Raw genomic sequence first — 23132 nt, forward strand, 5'->3', positions numbered from 1 at the left:
TGAATTATCCATTTTCTAACGGTTTTTAAAACTCAAGTGTGTGTGTGTGTGTGTGTGTGTGTGTGATAAAGACACATAGGGTAGATAAACAGGGTTTCTTAAACTACAAAGTCGAACTGTTGTGAGATATATTTTGAATTTTGAATTGTAATGAGTTTTAAAAAGGAAGATAAAAAATAGTATAGTATTTTTATACTATAGTATATTATCTATTGAAATTAAATATAGCAGTATATTTTTCTAATAGTCCCCAGGGACCATTGCACATTTTTGCAGTATATCAGAAATTTTTTAAAGCCTGGTAGCAAAGAAAGTAGAAATATAAATGTGTCAACTAGCTGATGAAATAAGTGGCTGATCTGTCATTTTCCAATTGTCATAACCCTTAAGAACTTAGAAGTAAATCACAATGCTTTATGCCCAATATGAAGGCAAGTGTAAGTCAATGTATCATCAAGACAAGTTCAAAACAAATTAATGTCATATCAAAAGCAGTCAGGTACCACACAACCAATTTGTTGTTTTAAAATTTATTATGAGCAGGAAATATGCATATTTTTCTAATCACCATGCTTAAATATATCAGTCTTTTTTTCAGAATATTAACCAAATTGAGAAATTTTCATTAAATAAAACCACTATTCTTAGGAAATCGAGAGCCACAAGAAAATTATACTACTGCATTCAATATCGCTAAAAATTGTATTTTCCAGGGTGTTCTTCTATTTATTATCTTTCTTACTAAATTTTTAGAGTTTTAGAGATGACAAATTAAAAAAACCTAATATAAATGTTAATCTCAAACGCATAAATCTAAGAATACAGAATATAGGGTATATATTTTCCCTTAAAAATAGGATCTAACTGAGTTAATATTCAATTATCTTGCATTCTTTTTTGGAAGAGAGACTTCATAACAGGATTACGTCTTATTCAGGCATTATTTGGGTATATATAATTTACAACAAAATAAAATACATTTTATTTAAAAATTTAGGACAAGTAAATTTGTATTTCTCACTTCAGTTCCTCCTGAATAATTAAGCAAATTTTAAATAAGCTGTAATTTTAGTTCCCAGATAGGAATATCTAAAACAATTTGGTAAATACCTTGTTTTCCAAGTGTATATAAGGCAAAAGAAACAGGAATTTGATGATGTCTATATCAATGCCCTGTGAAGGAAAGGACACTTTCCTTTTGTTAGACACTTATTGGCCCTCTACTTTAAAAAATATATAATCATTTCTTAGTGTTTTTCCAATTGCTTTCAAAATAAGAAAATTAGAATGTCAGTTTTTCTGGTAGGTAACCTTGAAATAGAAGAGATATCCTCTCAAAATTCTGTATTTATTAAACTAAATGTCAGTAATTGTTTTAAAACTGCTTTTCAATGTAGAGTGTTTTGATTTCCTAAAGTAGATCATTGCTTAAATTTTTGTCCCTAGCAATGTCAATGGAAGTTTAGGAGTAAAGGAGGTTGAGGCAGCACATGTTTGCTTAAATCACTCTGCCTCCTTAGGAGACATCCTACTTGGTTGATAAGCATGATATAAACAAAATCCAATTTAGTTAAAAATGCATGCTGTGTGTCCTGGGCAAAGTACCTAATGTCTCTGAACTAATCTATGAAAGAGTAAAACAATAACTACCTAATTAGTTATTGAAGTATATTATTAGAGAAGTGGGCTTTCTGACCTGAAAATGAGTGCTATAAACTAATTTTTTGTATCACTCCAAAATTCATATGTTGAATGCCTAACCCCCAGTGTGATCGTACCTGAAGTTGGGGCCTCTGGGAAGTAATTACGTTTAGATGAGATTATGAGGGTGGGGCTCCCATGATGAAATTATTTCACTTATTAGAAGAGGAAGAGACCAGTGCTTTTTCTCTACCATGCAATCCAAGAAGCAGGTCCTCACCAATAATTTATTCTGCCCTCACCTGATCTTAGACTTCCTAGCCTCCAGAACTGTGAGACATAAATGTGTTGTTGAAGCCACCCGGTTTATGATATTTTGTTATAGCAACCCAAGTTTACTAAAGTAAAGAGGTAATGTTTGGAAAGAATGATAGATGTAGGATGCTCCTCTTCTAGAATTTTATCAAGTGGAAGAAGTTTATGTCATATTATATTGGAGAAGTTAATGAGGCTACACTGAAAATGCTCTACAAAGAACCATGGTATCCCATATTCTAGATCACTTACTCAAATGGAAGGAAACTACTCTCTATTAGTTAATGATTTTTATTTGACCTAAACTATTTGTGGGAAATTCTCCACATCTTAAACAGAGTGAACTGCCTTCATTCTTTTCCACAGGTCATTCAACTACAGAGTGATATCTTTTAACTTTTTGGTTTTGGGTTGTGTGCCCTGGAAATAGAACTGGGTTCTTAACAAGATCAAATGTATTGTAAATAAATAGTTTATGGGTATGTATGCAGTTTAACATGGTGAAACAAGTTGGCACAGAACAAGATTTCAAAAACAAACATTTGGCAATGATGGATATTATTAGAGAAGAAAGCTTCTTTGTTTGGTTGCCTAGTTGACTGTTTGCTTTTATTCTATGGTGTAATTCAGATTAAAAAAAAATGACCAGTCTTAACTGAAATCAGCTTTTTATAAAAACCAAAACTAGTTTGTATTTTCTATTATGCCATCTACAACCTAGAGTTGTCATGAGTATATGGGAAACAAACAAGAAGTGTTTTAAAAAGTTTAAACTCTAAAAGAGGTAAATTTCTGAAGCATATTATGTGTGATTGAAATACCTCTTATACAAAAATATATATATGTATATGAAAATATGTAACAGGACCTGATAATAATGCCTAAATAAAGTCATCTTAGATGGCAATCAAAATCCTGGTATAAATGAATGAGTGCTACATTTGAGCTAATATTATCAGTGAGTGAACAGCTTCTGGCTGTGGGGCATGTGATTCACTAACATGGATGGCAATCATAGATACCACCTTCACATGTATTCCCCTTTCTTTTCTACTTTCATGTATGTGTATGTGGTTCAATTGAGTCTTAGGGTTATTTTTAACCACTTCCTTCTTTTATAGCTGTTCAGAATGTTAAGTTCTGAAAGTGAAACTTTAGATTGTGATTATGAGATTCTGCTAAGTTTTCAAGTTACCCTCTGCTATGGGTTACTATTGCTTGATAATCATGAATGATGTGGAAAGATAGTACTAACCATTCAAGAAACTGTTCCTACTGATTAATCAACAACTAAGTTATCAAGAAAGTTCTTGAAAGGGCTTATGGAATGTAATCATTTATCTTGGGCATGTGAATCTTAAATATATCATAATAATTTTTGAAAATCTCTTTCTGGAAGGGGGTGTATGGGTATTATCTCTGTTAAACAAGACAAAGAAAACAAAGCAAAATGGGAAATTTCCTATGAATTCACTGACAGTTCAACATTCAGGAAATAATGAGCATGGGTTAGAATTAAATCTTGGAAAATATAAGGGGTAGAGCCCAGGTCATAAACCCAGATTAATCATGAAAATGTTTGTAAACATTTTAAGTTAGGCAAATATGCCATAAATATTTAATATTGGCTTACTATTTTATTTTCATCTCAATTGTTAGATAACAAAAATAACTTGAATAACATGTGGCTCCAGGTTCTTACCCTGACCATACTGATACTGGTAGATTCACATCTTTAGCATTGCAGCAACAGTTTCATATTGTGATGTGAGCAAAGACTTTGGTGCTCCAAAGAAGCAAAAATAATTCAAGAGAGAATTCATAGTTTTGTAGAGACTCTCAGCATATAATTTTATGGGAAAAAAATCACTCAGTTCATAGAAATAGTTTCATGTTCCAATAATTATAAAAATGGGAACAGTTTATTTCAGGTGGAAACAGCTTTTCTTCAAGGTATCTCTCTTCCTAAGTGTTTCCTTAAAACACATTCTAAATTCAGAAGAGACAATTTGCAGCAGAAATTTTACAGGGTTATTTAGTCTTAGCTACACATACCCATGCTCTAACGAAAAAGGAAGGAAAAGAAAAGACTACTGTTTCCATCAGAAAAACAAGCACTTTTTCCCCCTGGTGTCGTGTCTTTGGATATGTACCGCCTTGGAGAAATGTAAAAATCAGTTTTATACATGGAACTGTCTTAGAAAACTAGAGATTTTAGTACAAAGAAATCAACTCACTGAAAGAATGCCCACATGCCATTGTTATAAGTTACTATACATACACGAGAGGAACTTACAAAGAACCCCTGTTTTACAGTTATTGATGTACATTAGCATAGTGGGCTTACACCTTCTCCAGGCCTGAGTTACACTTAGTATTACAAATAATATTATAACAATGCTGAAAATACTGATACAAAACAGCTTTAAGATGATATTTCCAAAAAATATCCTTCCATTTAAAATCGAACTGTTTAAACCAGGTTTTCTTTTGAATGATTCAGTTTTAAAAAAGACTTTTCAAGAAAATACTAGTGTTTAAAACATCTCTTAAAATGTCTATTAAATGACAGATCTTCTTTAAATAGATTATTTTTATAAAGTATAATTCAAAGGTCTATTTTCCAGGAAAACAAAACTATCAACTCCAAAAGTCCAAATCAAAAACATTATTTGTGATACATTGTTCTTCCATATCCTGGGAAAAAATCCTTGATGATTTTATTATGCTTATTTATTTACAGATTTAAAATACTCTAGCAACAGATGCCAACATTTAGGACAAACCAAGCTGAATTCCACAATTAATAATCATAATTTTTCTATTTTCCTATCATTTCTTAAATACTGCTCAGCCCAAAATGTATATCTGATGAACATTACAGCTGCTGAAGTATGGTGGGAACTTTAGATAGCAATCTTATTAAGTCAAGCAATTTGCAGTGTGTATCGTTCTCTTTTGGCAGAATTGCAAGCATGCAAAGAAAGAAAACATTTGGCAAATGTCTGTCTTGATGTACATGTGTGTTCCTTTGGTAAACCAAAATTACCGTACAAATATCCACTAGACTCCTTACTTTATCAGTTCCAATCAAAATTTGAAAATGTATCAATGTTCAATCATTAAAGCTCAGGGGTGGGGTGTCTAATGGGTTTTCCCCAAAGCAGAGAACACAAATACATTTTTATAAGAGGAGATGTATTTTGCACATAGCTTTAATTTAAGCAAGTTGTCCAATGCCATGCTAAAACTGCTATCTCAGTTTCCCTTCATTCATTTTGTTTGTGCACACTGACAGATTCTGTCTGTTAGAGAATGCAAGGGAAACAGATCATGCAGTAGGTATGACAGTTTCAATTTGCATGGACTATGGCTAATATGGATATACTTACCAGCTCTGATATCTATAAGAAAACTGCAGCCTTGATTCCTATTAGTCTTTTTAAAATATTTATTTATGTATTTAATTCTACTCTTTGATTGCTCTGCTAGTAATTAAACATGATGGAATTATCCATTGATCAATTTTTATATTGATCTATCTCATGTGCACATAAGTATATAACATATTATAACATATTTGGGCCTTATTTGTCAAAGAGAAATATTTGCCATCAAAAGAGTTTTAAATATTCCTGTTAGAAGTTTATTTCTAAGATCAAATTGCCAATGTTCACATTTACTTTTTGTTCTAAATCTAGATTTCTGAATAGTCAGAATATTGCATGCTGGCTACTCAAACACTGACTTTCCATTTCTCAGTTCATAAAATTCTAGAAATAGCTTGGTGCATATAAACCAAAATTGGATCTACATAAAAAAGAACATTTTAAAAAATAAGGAAAGTAAAGAAAAAGAATGATTTTCTTAGGATATTTCATCCTTTAAATTTGGAAAAATGCTTATATTGTCATGAAAGTGACTCAAAGAATATAGCAGGTCAGTCTTTATGCAGCATTTGACAAAATTCAACCAACTTTATCACCTTATGTTATGTCACAGTACTTCAATATCAATAACAAAAACTAAAAGCAAAAATTTTCAAAGATCGGAGCTGTCATTCTCTATTTGGCTAGCAATTACTCTGTCTGAAATCCTTTGTGAACTAGTATGAACCAGATGTTTAAAGGAAAAAGAAAAAGCCATTTCCCCCTTTATCACAAGACAAGCTTGAATGTATGTAATAGAGACAAACACATCTCTAGGTTACATGCAAGCAAGCCACATTCTTCAAATAAATATACCGCCAAATATAAGACTTCAACATTCCTCTTTTGTCTTCCTTCTAATAACTACATAATTTAAAATTCCTTATAAATCCTTTATCTATTATTCCTCAAATCTACTTTTATAGTAACACCATTAACAGAGTGAATGGATTGCTGTTTGATATTACCTTCTGAAACTCCAATGCATATCAGTAAGTGATAGAGATAAAAAATAAATAAATTATGGACTGTACAAACGATCAAGATGGTCCCATTTATTATACACATATATAGTAAAGTCTTCAAGGCAGTTCAGCCTACTTCTATTAACATGCTCAAACTTTCACTCCTGGGAAAAGAAAAAAACCAACAACACAAGTCTTTGTTTATGACAAACTAAAATGTAAGAAAAAGTATGTGACAATTTTAATATGAACTATGCACGAGAAACACCATCTTTATCCTACCCAAACACAGGAATAGGGTGATTTAATTACCCGTCCTGCTGGCCTAGAGTCTGCAGCTCAGTGCTGTGTAAATTGTGGTGGAGAAACACATTCTTCCTGCTGTACATATGTAAAGAGATTGGCCCTCTTGGTGGCTGTCCAAACCTGCCTGTAAAGGTCGAATGCTGTCGGGCCATAGCAACTTGGTCCTTTGGTTTCTCTAAGAATGTGGAGAGCCCTTCTGTCTTAGCTGTTGGCTTCAGAGAGCTCGGACCAACGGTGGCCCGTAAGTTCTGTGTAACCTCTGAAGTGAGGGTTTCATAAGTTCCTCTTGAATGTTTGATAACTTCTGCTAGTTCCTTGTCCTTCAAGAAATTACTTAAACATAGACTTGGGAGTTGACAAGTCTTGTTTTTGTAGGGGCTTGTCTGGTCTGCTGACGAATACCTAAAACGGTCCTCGGTGGGAGTATGCATTGTTTTTCTGTCCCTTGTGTTGAGATTTTGGCTCACAATTCGATTTCGATATGTAGCCTATGGTAAGACACAAAAAGAAAAAGATGTAAAAAAAAGTTTCACAGCATACATACAATACAGAGTGGTATTTATACATTTGTGTCTGAACCCCTAATTTTTCAATGAGGTTTAGAAAATTATCAATAAAATTATCCAGGGGATTCAATTTTCCAGTGCAATACTACTACAAATAGTAATTAAATGGTTAATTTACTCTAAAGGGCATTTTGATTTTTTAAAAATCTAATTTATTAAATTTAAATTATATAGCTTTATCTGAGAATACAGATTAATAAGTAAAAGATGAAAGATTTATATGATCTGAAGAGAAACCAGAGTATGAAAATACAGATTATTTTAATAAATGATGAATATAAACACATAAAGCCATTAGCTTTTGCTGGTTTAATATGCTATAGTTATTTAAATATATGTCCAGAGAGTTTATAGAATTATCAGTATCATGATTTGTATCACCAAAGTGGTAAGCAAGAAACTAAAGAAACTAAAAACACCCAAGTAACTATAATAACATAAAAAGATCAATACAGCACTTACTAGAAATTTCAATACATGGTTCATTTGGATGCAATTTATTAATCAAAATCAAAATTAACCACAAGTACATGCCACCTTCTTGCTCATAAGAATTTTATAATTTAGTAATAAAAACAAGGCATAGCTCATTGAATCATGCTGTGAAGAAGCAAAGTTTACAAACTAGCACCCATATTCCTCCTGAGAGAACACTGTGTTTGTGTAGAAAAAATGCATTGAGGTAAAAACAGACTGGCTGGCTTAATTGTTCTGCTTGCAAAATGTCAAGGATTTATTGCTGCTACAAAGAAGGAAGATGAAAATGAGGAGAAAGAGACGAGAAGAGCAGTATAAACAGTAGCAGACTCATACAATGAGTGCTTGAGCAATTTTGAGCAATAAACAGCAGCAGATTCATATAGTGAGTATTCGAGCAGTATTTGAGCAATACAATACATGCTCAAAAAGACAGTGAACATTTCCGCTTACATGAAATGATGTACAGTTTAAATACACAAACTTCCCGTTTCCTAAGAAATCCTATTTCCAAACTTTCTCTCTCCCTAGAGACTCAATTTGCTTATTTACCCATCACTGCTTTTTTTTGTTTGGTTAATAGTACTAATTTGGCATAACAAATCAAACCAAAGCAAAACTTGATTGTCAACTGTAAAACCCATTCTTCCCCAAGGATTTTCCTTCTCAGTAAATGGCACCACATTCAGGCCAACACCTGAAAATTATTTTCACTCTTTTCCTCATACCCCTTAGAATCAAGTCCTTGCTTTTTCCAAAGTAAAATCTCAAGTCATCCCCTTCTTTTCATTTCTACTCTTTTCTCCTGATACAGTTGCCTGGCGTTTAATAAATCTTTGCTGAATAAAGTTTATTTGTTTGAGATAATACATAATATTTATTGGTTGTGTATTATATTTCAGACACTCTGCTATTGCTCTTATATATTCAGATTCATAAGAGCCTTTTGAGGTAGCTCCTTTTATTCCCATTTTGCAGACTGGAAAATTGTAGCACAGAGATTTTTATTTTATCCTATAGCTACTGTAGGACATGCAGTCTGCTTGATGATCTACCAGTTCCTTCTTCCTCAAGTATTTCCATAGAAATTTTTCAAAACTTCATCACATTTTTCTAAAATTAATTGCATGCAGAAAAACATTGTAATATGAGCTTATGCCTCAAAATGATTACTACTGAAATAAATCTCCCTACTTTTCTTTTTCATAAAACTAAGACCTACTGAGGGTGTCCTTATACTCGGTGATTTAAGAAGGAAGGATTTTGCTACCCAGGCCTTTGCTTTGTCTTGATGTTGAGAAGTCATCTTTATTTACTTTTTTGTGATGAGCTACTTACAGCAGACCCCATAGTACTCCTAATATGCCGTTTTAACTTTTTCTTAGGTTTGGAGTAGAGATAGTTAGGCTGGTAACTTGGTGTGGAAACATTGTAAGACTCACAAGAGATGCCTCAGAGACTTTTTAGGGGTAGAAGGAATAAACTATTTTGATTCAATTTTTGTCATTTGGGAACTTTTCTACTTTTTTCTTCTTGACTCTTTTCCAATACTCTAAGCTTTGGACCTATTTGAAATGTGATCTTTTATTTTCTTTCCATCTCTCTAATCTTACATGTTGATTTAATCAGCCCTGTGCTTAGTATCTGTGGCCAAATCATGGGTGCTGCTTATGTAATATTGTGGAAAAAAACTGGGGATGAAAAGAGCATTAGTAAGTCCATAATGATAATACCAGTGGTTACATTTCTTTTTCATTTCTATTTCAACAGATGCTGCCTAAGAAAGTAGAAATGGTAGGTATAGACTGTATTTCCATGATTTTAATATTATCTTTGAGGGAATATTCATTGTTTTATGTGATCATTTTTATTATCCTGATATATTAAATTGAATATACAGTTTTAATAAGACATGTTGAAAAGGATCAAATAACTCAGTCACACAGCCAGCCTCAGCACTCCTTCTCTGGTATAGCATCGGGTACTTAGAAAGCACATGTGGATCTACTATCAAAAGAAGCAGAATGGGGATTCTTACTCTCAATTTTTAAAGAAAAATACACATTTAAATCAACCATTTATGTTTATTTGGTATAGTTTGGTTTTGACATGTTAGTTTTTTTGGTCTTTTTTTTCTTAAGTTCTCTGTGATGTCTACCATTATCTCCAAAGCTTATAGTGTACATAGGAGATTGCCTTGTTGCAGGGGTTAATAGCAGGGATAGAATAAGATATTCATGGATTCATTTATTCTTGTGATAAATATTTATTGACCACATTGAGGGCAACGTGCTGCATACATGATGGGAAATAGTGTTGTTCATATAAGATCCAAATGCTACCTTAAGTCAGCTTAAAGTTTAATGGGAAAATCAACCAGAATGAGACACTTTTTAGTTTAGTGAACATGGCAAGTTACTTAAGTTTCCTAAGTTGCCAGTTTTCTCACCTAAGAAACTTATGGATATAAATATCTATATTTATATAAATATATCTTCACAAAGGATTATTGTTAATATTTAATGATCTACTTGACTCTAAAATGCCTAATATACCTGGAATGTAGTTATCTTAATCACAACAATAATCATCACCACAGTAACAATATAATGTAACTAACAGACCTTGAAATTACTTTGAGAGGTGCTCATTTCATCCTTTTGAACCTAATCACTTTAAACACTTTTGTCTCTTTTAAAAAGCAAAGTCATTTTCTCTAGAAAATTCAAGTAATTTTATATTTATTGTTGTAGTTTGGTTCCACAGAACACAGACTCTGAGACAGATATTTATAAGAAATGTATTGGGAATGTTCTTAGGCCAATAACTACGGAGAATGAAGAAAGCAGAGTTCGGCAGAGGGAGAAATTAAATTCTGTAAAATTAAATTATCTGAACTGATCACACAGGAAGGTCTGAATTTGGGATGGTTCTTCATAATTGTCTCCAATTCAGGCAAGTAGGTGGGAGTCATATCCTATCATCTAGTTATTGGACATTGACAGACTCTGGGAAGGGCTGTAGTATTAGGTGAGTAGGTTTTTTTAGTTTTAGTTTTTGTTTTTAGCAGGGAAATTTTTGGAGAGAATATTACTTGAGAGCTATCAGATGCCAACACTCTCAGCAACAGGAAAAAATAAGGCTTCAGCCTTGAAAGTATTTTTTTTTAGGCAGAGAAAGGGAAAAGTAGGAGGTACCTCACACCTTTCATTACATTAACTATCCTATTGTGTGTTCAATATATTATAGGACAATTTGGCCTAATAGAAAGAACACTGAACCTCGAGTCAAAAGGCTCTACTGTTGGCTGTGCTACCATTGAACTGTGTAGCATGAAATGAATAAATTAATTATTTTGGGCTTCAGTTTCTAAGCCCATGAATGAAATAAATAAAATGTAAGGCAGTACAATTTAGGTCTTTAAGAAACCCTAAGAATTATTCAGTTGCCTTCCAATTCTAAAATTCTGGGTTTAAAAAATATATTTTATGCTACATGTTTTGGAATATGTTTAGAAATACATAGGAAACATCCTCTGGACACAAAATATTAAAATATATTTTGGCATATATATTTGGATCTGGAGAAAGGGATGATTGATTCACTGATTTGGGGATATATATAGATATATATATATGGATTTGGTTGCCTTGTCCCAGAGGGAATTAATTTCAATATCATGATGTTAATTGATGTTTACCACCTCTAAAGAACTTGAGACCCCTGAAGGTAATTTTCAATGCATATGTCTAGCCACATATTTCTCAAAATCAGAATTTTAAGTTTCCTGAAACTCATATAATTACGTTAGATTCTGAGCAATTTAAGCTGAGCAAAATAAGCTGTCAGCAGCTAGCTTATTATCTATCCATAGAATTCCTAATAAGGATGAAAGGATGGAAAATCTAGGGATTAATCAGTCAAGTGTGCACATTATAATAAAATCAGTTCATTGTTAGTTTTTAATTGTTTTCCTTTCATTTATTTACAAGAGCATATGACTTGTATTTCATCAAATGCAAGAAAATACTAATTTTAAACACATTATTATTTAATACACCACTAGGAAATGAACAACAAACGAAACACCTGATGCTGATTTAAAACAAGTAAACAAACAACATTCTCTTATTTTAGTCCATGTGATCTATTAATAAGTCACACCAGCCTCTCATTGCAGTTTATCTTGTCTTCAGTTGCCTTGCTTGGGATTTGAAAGACAGTCCTTTTGCATTTTTCTCAAAGATTCAGTGTCATCTACACATAGGTATATTTCCTCTCTAGATTTCGTAAAACATCTGGTTTTTACTTAAGAAACAAGCGAGGAGTTGAACGCAAGACCGTTACAAATATTTATTTCATTAATATTAAAATTATACCACTTTTTCATTGATTTTCTGTATATAAAATTTTTTTGTTATAATACCAAGTACAGTATGCTTTTGAAAGCATTCTTTGGCAAAACATGTAGCACCAGTATTGCATAAAACTCAAAGGAAAATATGAAGCTATGAAACAACTCACATTCGCACAGGCAATTTAAACTCCATTACAACTGCCACCTCGTTAAAAGCATTGATTATTTAAAATGAAACCTGATATTTAGGGATTCTATCATATTAAAAACTTGAGTCAGTGAAAAATAGAAATACAATAATCATGCCAATGTGGAAAGGCCAAATTTGTTAAGACTAGATGATGTAATGATAGAATTCATGGGGGAGGGGAGAAATTTTTCAGTTACTGATTATCGAATGTTTAATAATAATATTTTTTCTGAAGTTCTTTTCCATTTTTTGTAAAAAGTATTGGTAATTGCCATGAATGTTAGCAGGCAAAATTATTCTGTTATAATTGCTTGCATAGATAAGAACTCTGCACATGATTATTTTCATTGACTTTAAAATATATTTTTTTCTGCAAATGTCCACTTGACATAAAATTGCTTTGCAACAAGAAATTTTTTTAAAGAAATAGAGAAACTTGAAACAATCCTCAATAGCCAGCTAGGAAAACTCACATTACACTTAAAAAATAACTAATGTTAAACAGGATTTAAACAAAATTGAAAGATTAATGAAAATATCAACATCAATAATGTGAATTCAATTGAAAAAGTAGATAAATATAAAATTATGTTAAAGTGAATCAGAATTATTCTTGGTTACAGTTCTTGTAGTAGAAGCTAAGTAGTAACTTTTGTGTGGATAATTCACACTGAGAAACATGCCTTCTGAATAAGTTAATGGTTTCCTATTAATGAGACCTGGAGGTCTCATTGTATTTCCTATTAATGAGACCTGGAGGTCATTGTATAATAAGATATACAATGCGAATACTATACGTTTTATTCCCAAGAATAGACATTTTACCTCTACCCATTATGGTACCCAGGTGATACAGTTTGGCTGTATGCCCAGCCAAATCTCATCTTGAGTTGTAGTTACCATAATCTCCACATGTCATGGGAGGGACTAGGTGGCAGTTACCCCCACACTGCTGTTCTCATGATAGTGAATGAGTTCTCATGAGATCAGATAGTTTCATAAGAGGTTTTCCCCCTTTACTCAGCACTTCCTCCTGCAATCATGTGAACAAGGATGTGTTTGCTTTCCCTTCCACCATGATTGTAAATTTCCTAAGTCCTCCCCAGCCCTACAGAACTGTAAGTCAATTAAACTTCTTTCCTTTATAAATTATCCAGTCTCAAGTATGCCTTTATTACCAGCATGAGAGTGGACTAACACACCAGGTCAAATAGAATACAAGTTTCATAAAGGCAGGAACTTTGCCTGTCTTGTTTAGTGCTGAATACACATGTCCTACAGACATCTAGCATTTACTGAGAACTCTTTTAATAATTATATGGTCTGGAAAATAATCTACTGGACTTTCTTTATTAAAATGACTTACCTAACAGATATTTCAAACTCACCGAAGCAATATGACATTATATCTATAGTATTAGATATCAAAACAAATGAAAAAAAGTCCCCTTCAGTGTATTTTGTCAATACTGTAGAAAATGAACTGAAAGAGAGATACTGTCTAGCTGCAATTTTTAGTTGCTTCCCCATCCTATTATGTAAACATAAATGGTGGGTATGTACATCTTTGGGTAAAATCCAGAGCTATAAAAATATCTGCAACAAAATATGTTTAACTCGACTCCTTTATTTTCTATTTATGTAAGTATTTTAACTTCTGAATTACAAATAAACAATGGTCATAATCTCTAATTTATAAAAATAATAAATTATGGTAATTCAGTAGTATTAGCAAGATATTCCTTAGAATAAAAACTCAACAACTGACTGACCTATTTGATGCTGGTTTAGTTGCATGGAGAATGATTGAGTAGATCACTTTATTATTTCCGAAAATAAATGATGAATGCATAAGCTGAGGCAGTATAACAAACAAATGACAGAAAAGGCTCTATAATACATATGCTAATGTAATTAATTACAAATACATCAACATAGAAACATAAAGGCAGAATAATAGAAACATGCGATATTGTGATATCAAGAAGCCATATCTATATACTGTTAAATATAATTACATGTAAGAAAAATGCTTTCAATGAAGGCCTGTATGAATATTATTACTCACTGAATAAAATATTGAAATTTATAAATAAATCTTAAATGTAAATAAGTTTCATTTTATGTACTATATGTTTAAGTTAGTATTACTTATTATTATTGGGGCCATCATGTACATTGCAGGATGGTTAGTAACATCCTTGGCCTGTACCTACAGAAGCCAGGGTACCTCTCTGTCACCCAGTTGTGAAAATTCAAAGTGTCTCCAGACATTGCTAAATGTCCCCAAGGGGTGGGTGATGGCGGATGGCAGCAAAATTACCTCCACTTGAGAACCACTTCCCTAAATTGCAATGCTTCCCTAAACAGATACACATGATCAATGATGTATAAGAAAAAACAATTATACATAAATTTCTATCCTTTTGTCATTTACAGCCATTATGAGTGTGACATTAGGCCTTTACAAATTTTATTTTACTTAGTTTGCAGACACATAAGACCCTTATTATGTTCTAGGCATTCTTCTGGGCCCTTATAATTATTAATTTTTAAAAATACTATCTCTTTTACTAAATCAATCCAACGTAGTAATAGAAACTGAAAGCATTTATAAACTACTTAAAAAGTAAATGCTCCTTTTGATGTTTCACGACATAATGTGTTGATTTAAAGTAAACAAATATTCCTAAAATGTGCCTCTTTCTCAAGTGCAACAATTAAAGGGCCAATGTAGACTCAAACCACATTTAAAAATAACAGACTGCCCTTTTCCTGTCATCACTGAGACAGAATTTCTCTTCAAGAGATTTTGGAACTGTTGCTGCGTCTGTAGCCTTAGATGTGGAATCTGTTTTCAGTGATAAAGAGTTCTGTTAAAGCTTTAGGAAACACTCTACTACAGAGAGATTGTATAAAGAAGTAGTTACTGCTTTGCAAGCAGAAAGCCCTGTAATAAGTGGAAGTGAAAACCAGAAAGAAACATCCAAAGGTTCTGGCAGACAGGATCTGTTTTTTGTTTTTTTTTTTCCTTTCTTGTTTCCAGATGGCACAAGTTACCAAGAGATGTGGAATGGAGCAAACTGTCCAGAGTTAAATTACTTCTGGCTCAGCCTCACTCCTAAATTTTTTACGGTATACTAAATTCTCCTGGTAGGCATTTAGGACTCAAACAGGGTTAGAAGACATGTAGGAGATAAGCAAGGTGAATGCTAATAAGGCCAGCAGAGCTCCCAAGAGGGTAAAATCATAGCACCTCTCTTTCGGCAAAGGGAAAGTTAAAACATACAACAGTTTTCCCAGAAGTCACTAGGCATATGTTTTGACTGTTCTGTTTATAATTAGAGTAAATGAACTCTAGGCAGAACCAAATCCTGTAGAACATTAAGTTGTCTTTAATACTAACGTATGTGTGCGAGTGTGTGTATATGTGATCACCCATTCTGTGTCAGTAATTCTCCTTAGTTCAAAGGTGATTTAAATGAGAATTTCAGACAATTATTGCTTACAAAAGCAATAACAGGAGTGTGATTAAGGACTCAATTCAGAAGAAATCTACATTCTGCACAACTGGCATTCCAGATATATGTGATTTCTAAATGAAAGAATGAGTTGAAAATTTAACTTAAATTTATATGCCTTAGGGGAAGGAGTAGAAAATAATTTTCTGTGTTTGCATAGGAATGCACAAGAGTGAACCATTTTAGTGGCTTAGTAATGTAAGAGATAATATGAGCAAAACATAAAAAATGAGCCTCTTGTCTAGACACCCTGCTGCCCAACACCAATACCACATTATGTAAAATCCTTCTTGAATGAGAGTAGTATTCAATAAATAATCTCAAAAAAAATCATTAGATTCACATAATGTCTTGTGTGAATAATTCATAGGCTTAATAGCCAATCGCTGTGACTTTATGAGGTAGAAATATTTCTGGAGTCCAATAAATGAATAAATAAATAAATGAATATACTGTATATAATTAAATTAAGACTAATTTATTGTTCATGCCTCTTATTTTAGTCCTTATTACCATGATTAAATAATGTGAGCCCTAAATTTCTTGCTTAAATGATTTTCTTACAAGTAATTTTACCCTGTATGCTCTGCTTAAAAACTTCTAAAAGTAACATATTTACCTAATGTAAGAGATAATATGAGCAACATAGTGAAATAAAAATACAGCAATTTCACAATGTTAATCTGTTGTTTTATATCAGTACAATGTAATGCAAACTACTTTTAGGAATAAGCTTGACCCACTGAAAAAGACAATATATGACTACATACATGGCACATTTTGGAGGATACTACAAACAATACATATAAATGACTTTAATACAAACTATTCCAATTCTTGTAAATGTACATTAAGATTGGTTTGGAATGCCTTACTTCAAAGGTATTTTTATGCATGGAAATCTGAGGCTCTTACTAATGACTGATTTAATAGTTGATATAAGTTATGTTTTCCTTCAGCAACATGCACAATTTTGGGTAGAACAAATGTTATTTAAGGAAATTCAGGGGACATATACAAGGCGATGATGTGACAAAGAATGAGAACTTACGTTTTCTGCATGATGGCTTGGTGACTATAACACTACTTAAAAGTCCTTCAAAGAATTTAAAACATCAAAAGCATATTGCTAACATGTATAGAAGTTTAAAATATACAGTATGGCTGGGAATTGCAATGAAGTATTATCCACCTAATTTTTTGAAATTCTTTCATATCGTATAAAGAATAAGACACAGCAGTGAATTAATTATACTACAAAAAGTTATGGTCAGAATATCATTACATACAAGTTAGAATCAATTTTTAAAGAAGCTTAGAATTTCAAAAACACATTCTTTTGCTGAATAAAGAGTTGAGCCTTGGAGATAAGAGGTTTATTTAATAATAGCAATTTTTCAAATAGCCAACCATTTTTTTCCCTACTTATGATGAGTTTATGAGTGTTAGAAACACTTACTATAGAGTGTTAAAAAATTCTAAGGCTAATTTCTTTTCTTTTTTGTAAAGCTGCTTTATCAAAGCAAATCATTTTCTTTACAAACTCAGAGTAGCCTCACATAGTCTGCTAACAGAGAAAACAGATGGGCCACACAGCTTCAAAGTTAGTCATGCTTAAAAAGATCTAAAATTGATTTTTAAATAGAAAAAAAATCAACAAAGCACAAAATATAATGAGAGTTAGATAAAGCTTATAGTTGCTAAGATCTAAAATAATTGTCAATTATTTTCATTAACATCAATTTTTTTCATTTTATTAACGTCAATTTTTTAAAATTAATATCAGTGATTCGAACTTCTTGCCCATTGAAAATTTATTTTTTGACCTAATTTTAAATAATTCAAGATTCAAGACATACTTTAAAGTTAATGTATTTTAATACCTTGATTTTATAAGGAAACTGACTAGACAGGCTGTGTGACTTACCCTAGATTCTAAAGATTATTAATAGTAAAAGCAAGAACCGATGCAAGATTTTCTAAAGTACTCTTTAGTATTTCCATGCAGAACTTGTCACCTTTCATTTTAATGCACAGACACAATATCTACATTTGATAAACAAAAAGAACAACATCCAAAAGATTTGTGGTGGAATATTTAATTGTACGTGCCAATAGCAAATCTCATGAACAATGGATATGCAGAAGTTATATGTTATATTTATGGGATAAAAAGGATAAATAGAACAATTCTTAGAGTAGTATATGGAAGATATTTTGTGCCATGTTATGAGAAATGAAGATCAAGAAGTAACCATTTGATGGTAAAGTAGACATATGTATGCCTGATCTTTGCTAGCTATGCTGTGCTACAATACGCTGCAGTTAAAAGGGAAGACATGGTAACCAGATATTGGCTTGGGATAGATCTGCATTCCCTGATTGACGTTGTCTAAAAGCAGAAGGAATAAGTTTTCTCTATCTACACAGGTGATATCGTCTGTGTTTTCAATAGAGACTATGTTGGAAGATCTTGATGTTGGCATTAAAAGGCTAAGGTGAATCCAAATGACGGTTGACAGAGGTGGCAGTTATCTCTCTAACATCAGGACAAATTAGCAGGTACTGGCATAGGTAGAAAATGAATTCTCTAAGAAATAATCTCTATAGATCATGTGTTATGTTGAATATACTGGGAAATTTCCCCAAAATCACTGTAAGGGTAGAGGTATCTGAGGAGTGTCAAAATCTATATAAAAGAGACTGTATGTCCTATGCGAAGTTTACTAATGTTTCTCATTCTCTTTAGTTCTTTCTTCCTTTACTATTTATTCTTTCATTCATTCATTATTATGGAGAACCCACAAAATATAAATATAGTGAATAATTTGAATAAATTAAGTATGTAATTCTACCACCAGGAACTTACTTTTACTTAAGGAACTAAACTACTATAAATAAAAATTAATATAGAAAGCAACATTAAGCCACTAAAACAATAATATAGAATCTTAAATAAAGACCAGATTTAGTGAAAAATGTGTGGCACAACAAATATCTAAGCATGAAACAGAGCTTTTAAAACAACTGCTTTCTTTGGTTGCCTCAGTTTCTCTCCCCTTACCCCTACCTTATTCATCATCCCACTCCAATTTGGCTTTTGCTCCTGAGAACCTCAAAGTTGTTAAGGAAAATGGATACTTATCAGTTTACACGTTTTCCTTTAACATTAAGAGACATTTAAATGGAGTTAAGCACTCTCAGTTTGAATTCCATTATCTGTTGGTATTTGTGACATCTCATGCTCCAGTGGCTGTTCTGTTTCTCTGGTCACTACTACATCATTTCCTTTGCTGGACACTATTCCAATTAAACACCTGGGTCTTCATGACATGGTCCAGATTTATTTCACTCTCCCTAAAAAATCTCATCCATTCACATAACTTTAAACATACCAACTTCATGTGAACAACTCTTAAATTTAGATACTTTACACTCCTTTTCACTTTCATTCATGGATCTACTTCCATGACTTTATTACTGGTATCTCAATTTTATTTTTTCCGAACTGAACTCATAGTAATTGCATCATGTCTGGTTTTCATCTTAATAGTTCAGTAACATTTGTTGAACACATAAATGAGTGGAGACCACAAAGAAACTCTGGAATTGTACTTGATACTTTCTCCTTTCGTCCTGTGTTCACTCTATCACTAGTTGAAAGTGATTCTATTTGTATTCTACCCACTATTCTTCACCTCCATCCCTCTAGTTCAACAGGGTTATCTTGTGTTCCTTAATCCATTCTTCTGCACCTTCACACACATACCACAAAAGAGCTATAATTTTTAATGCAAATTTAATTATGCCATCGACCTTCTTATTTTCTTTCAACACTTTCATAATGAATTTCAAGAATATACAAATTCTTGTAATGGTCTATATGACCCTGAATGATCTATCCGCACTTACACCTCTGTAATTTCTTCCTAGGACAATTTTTCCTGCAGTCATTGGGTTTCTGGCAACATTAGTCAGTTTCGAGTTTCTTAAACATGAAAAAGTCTCTCCCTACTTAGGTTTTTTTAGGGCCTTTATGCTTTTAGCCTCTATCTGGAAGTTCTCTCCTTCATTTTTGCCTGGCATGTAACTCAGTCCCTAGAAAATTTTAAGCCTTTTCACACCCAAGAATTTAATTCAAATTATCTATTTTTAAACTTTCCAAATGCAAACGCAACCAACCTATACATTTTCTTTATAGCAGTTGTCCTATACATATGTATGATATACATGCATATAGTGCATTTATTTGTTTAATGCCTATCACTAATTTAGACAGTATGATCTGTGAAAGCAAAAATTGTGTCAAATTTTTCTCCCAGCACTTAACCTAGTTTCTGATATAAAGTAATTGTTTGATAAACATTTTTTGAAGATGAGTGAAAAAGGAAGAGATTAAAATAGGGAAAAGAAAAAAAGTCAAATATGGGATTATCTCAACTAAACCCTTCAGAGTGAGTATATCTTGGATTTCTGAAAGGTCAGGATGGCATCCTGGGCATCATGGATAAGGAGCAAATGTATACTTCTGAGACCTATTTTGAGAACTGTTAGTATTAAACGTACTTGCTAAGGTGATGTAGGATGTTTACATAGGGATGGGGCAAGAAAATATTGTATATGTAAGTTGTCTACTTTAAGTTATTGGCTGCTGATTTAAAGAGTGAAATATTAAATCAAATGAAGGTCAATTGAAGGTTTATGATGAGGTACGTGGCATGACAAAGCAGCATTTTAGAAAGGTTACATAATTGAGAATGAGTACAAGGTACAAATGCATAAAAAAGCAATTCAGAATGCATACACATTTTAAGAATGAAGGAAGTAATGTGTCACAAACAGTGGTCACAATTAAGGTTTCATATTATTAGTAATTCAGATGTCTCACATAACAGGCAAGAAGAAAATGTTTTAAGCCTTGAAAAAATGCAAAATATTATTTTTTAATAACTTATTAATGTTTATATACATAGTTAAAATACAAATAAAACATGAAGGAAAACATAGACATAAACTAATTTTAATTTTATGTAGTAAAAATATTAACATGTTGAATTCATAATCTACATACTTTAAGACCAATCAAATTTATATAATTTTTTTCCATAGGATTTGTGTAAAACAAACCTTTTACTTGTATTTCCATAAATGATGAACAAATGATGAAACATTTTGTGGTTAATACTGTTTCTATATGTTCCCCAAGGTATTTTTATTTAGAGAAGTCTATTGATATAAAAATCATCTACTGTACAGCATTGGGGTGTTTTTGACTGGATCCTGTTGTTCAGGGTCTTGCCAGTATGAAATAAATGCCTCCAAAAACAATTTATACTACCTCAGTTAGAGTGATTTTCCTGTATCCATCCAAATGGGTCTGAGAAACCATGCCTCTTCACAGACAATCTAATACATCCAGTCCAAAGAGGCTTAAACATTTTCTCTTGAAATTTTTTTCTCTGAAAACTGAGAATGTACTGACTGGGCATGGGGATGAGTGATAGAGAATTATGCCTCCAGACCTTCAAATGCAACTACATAGGTGAAAGTGGATCATAGTAGCTCTAGTTCTGGCATTTAGTAGTTATTTGTTGAATTTGTATCTGTTGAACAAAAAAATGAATAAGGAAGTCACCAACTTTTCCAATACCTACTGTCTTATATGATTTTAATTTACTATATAATAGCTCAGACAATATTAAAAGATTGCAGCACTGCTAACAAAGCATGTTGTGAACATTTTGTAAGGAAACTAACAAAACAGTAAAGCATTGCAGTATCCATAATGTTTCAAAACATCACTATATAGAATACTCCTTAGTCCTTGATTCATCTAGCCATGAATATGTCCTTTTCAAGTTCATCCCTAAAAGCTGAAGAGCTGCATAAAGTTGCAGCTGTCCTTTAAAGCAGAGTGCATATGATACTTTTTCCACCTCTTCTATCTCACAGGAGACATCTGATCTATCACAATAATGAATGTTTTAAACTTTGTATAGTTCTTATATAAAAACATGCATATTTGTACTACTTAGTGTAATGCACTAAGAAGAAGACAAGACATCATGAAAAAGCAAAACTCCACAGCTCTATTCAAGCAAGAAGCTTAAAAGTGAATTATTGAATATCCCAGTAATCAACATGCATTAATCTTTATTTTTGAAAGTCAAGGGACTCTATAGAAAATCTGCTTGTGTCCTTACACAGAGTAGCACACCTTATTTTGACTCGAATCATATAATCAGCACCATCTACTCAGGAGTGGAAGAAAACATCCCTTGAATGAAGAAAGCTCAGATATAATTCACATTGAACCACAAGGAGGTAGATACAGTTTATAATTGCTGGACAAGAAGAATTTTAAAAGAGTGAAGCTATTTCTAGATAATACATACTTAGGAAGAAATATATTTTGGCACATATTAGAAACACTGATTATGTTATTAAATTGATTTAAAGTTGCTATATAAAATCTATTTGAATATATTCAAATAGAAAAATGCATGCTAAGGATATAATAAAACAATAAATAAATCAGAGATTGTGTTACAGAAGGAAAGAGCACATTAAAAAGGGCTTATTCTCATAGCCATACTTGACTTTAAATATTTACAAATTCCTCAATAAAAGTGAGAAATTTATTAGGAGTGCCAACTGTGTATTAGTCATGGCTTCCATAAAGAGCTTAGGCTTAAGTAGACTAGACAATGATATAAACTGTAGGATTAGTCATTCTCGAGCATTCAGTTTGCTATCTTTATCTCTAAGAAATTCTAAAATTTTCTTATGCATAAAAATTACCTTATTACCACTTGAAATAAATATTACTGGGGCCATAGAAAGTGACTCATTAGTTCTGCAGTTGGGCTTAGAATTCTTGAATAATAATATGCATATCATATGATCCTAAGACAAGTAGTATACTGTGAGATGAAAGTTTCTCCAAGGTAAATAATCCTATCAGAGAGGATAGATAGATAGATACATACATACATTAGGTTGGTGCTAAACTAATTGTGTTTTTACCATGAAAAGTAATGAACAAAACCACAATTACTTTTACTCCAGCCTAAATAGTCAATATAGATTATCCCTAGTTGATAATAATTGAATCTGGTTTTTTTCAGATTCAATTATTATCAGATTTCAGATTCAATGCACACACAAAAAATAGCATTGCATAATCAGACTACATGATGCACATTAATCAAATGACATATCTTTGAGTTTTATATTATACAAATGTGTGCAGTAGTAAATCCCAAGTGTGGGTAGCTAGAGAGATAAATATAGAGCTGTGAAAGATTCTATACTTCTAGTGTCATTTCAATCAGGCAAAACATCATTTTAATTGTATATAAATCCG

General features: G+C 32.2%; 1 protein-coding gene across 4 annotated transcripts in view; it reads right to left on the bottom strand.

Annotated features, from left to right (window-relative positions):
* Positions 1-514: 514 nt before the first annotated feature.
* CCSER1 (coiled-coil serine rich protein 1) overlaps positions 515-23132 on the bottom strand; it is a 1385530-nt gene continuing 1362912 nt past the window's right edge. For 3 of the 4 annotated variants that reach the window (XM_002806658.7, XM_054253144.2, XM_054253146.2), the window contains one exon: positions 515-7143. In XM_002806658.7, coding sequence (XP_002806704.3) covers positions 6658-7143 — 486 coding nt within the window. In that variant the 3' untranslated portion in view covers positions 515-6657. The remainder of the gene's footprint in view (positions 7144-23132) is intronic. The other variant, XM_035294544.3, reaches the window with a different exon arrangement.

Source organism: Callithrix jacchus, chromosome 3 (assembly GCF_049354715.1).
Source record: "Callithrix jacchus isolate 240 chromosome 3, calJac240_pri, whole genome shotgun sequence".
Lineage (NCBI taxonomy): Eukaryota > Metazoa > Chordata > Mammalia > Primates > Cebidae > Callithrix > Callithrix jacchus.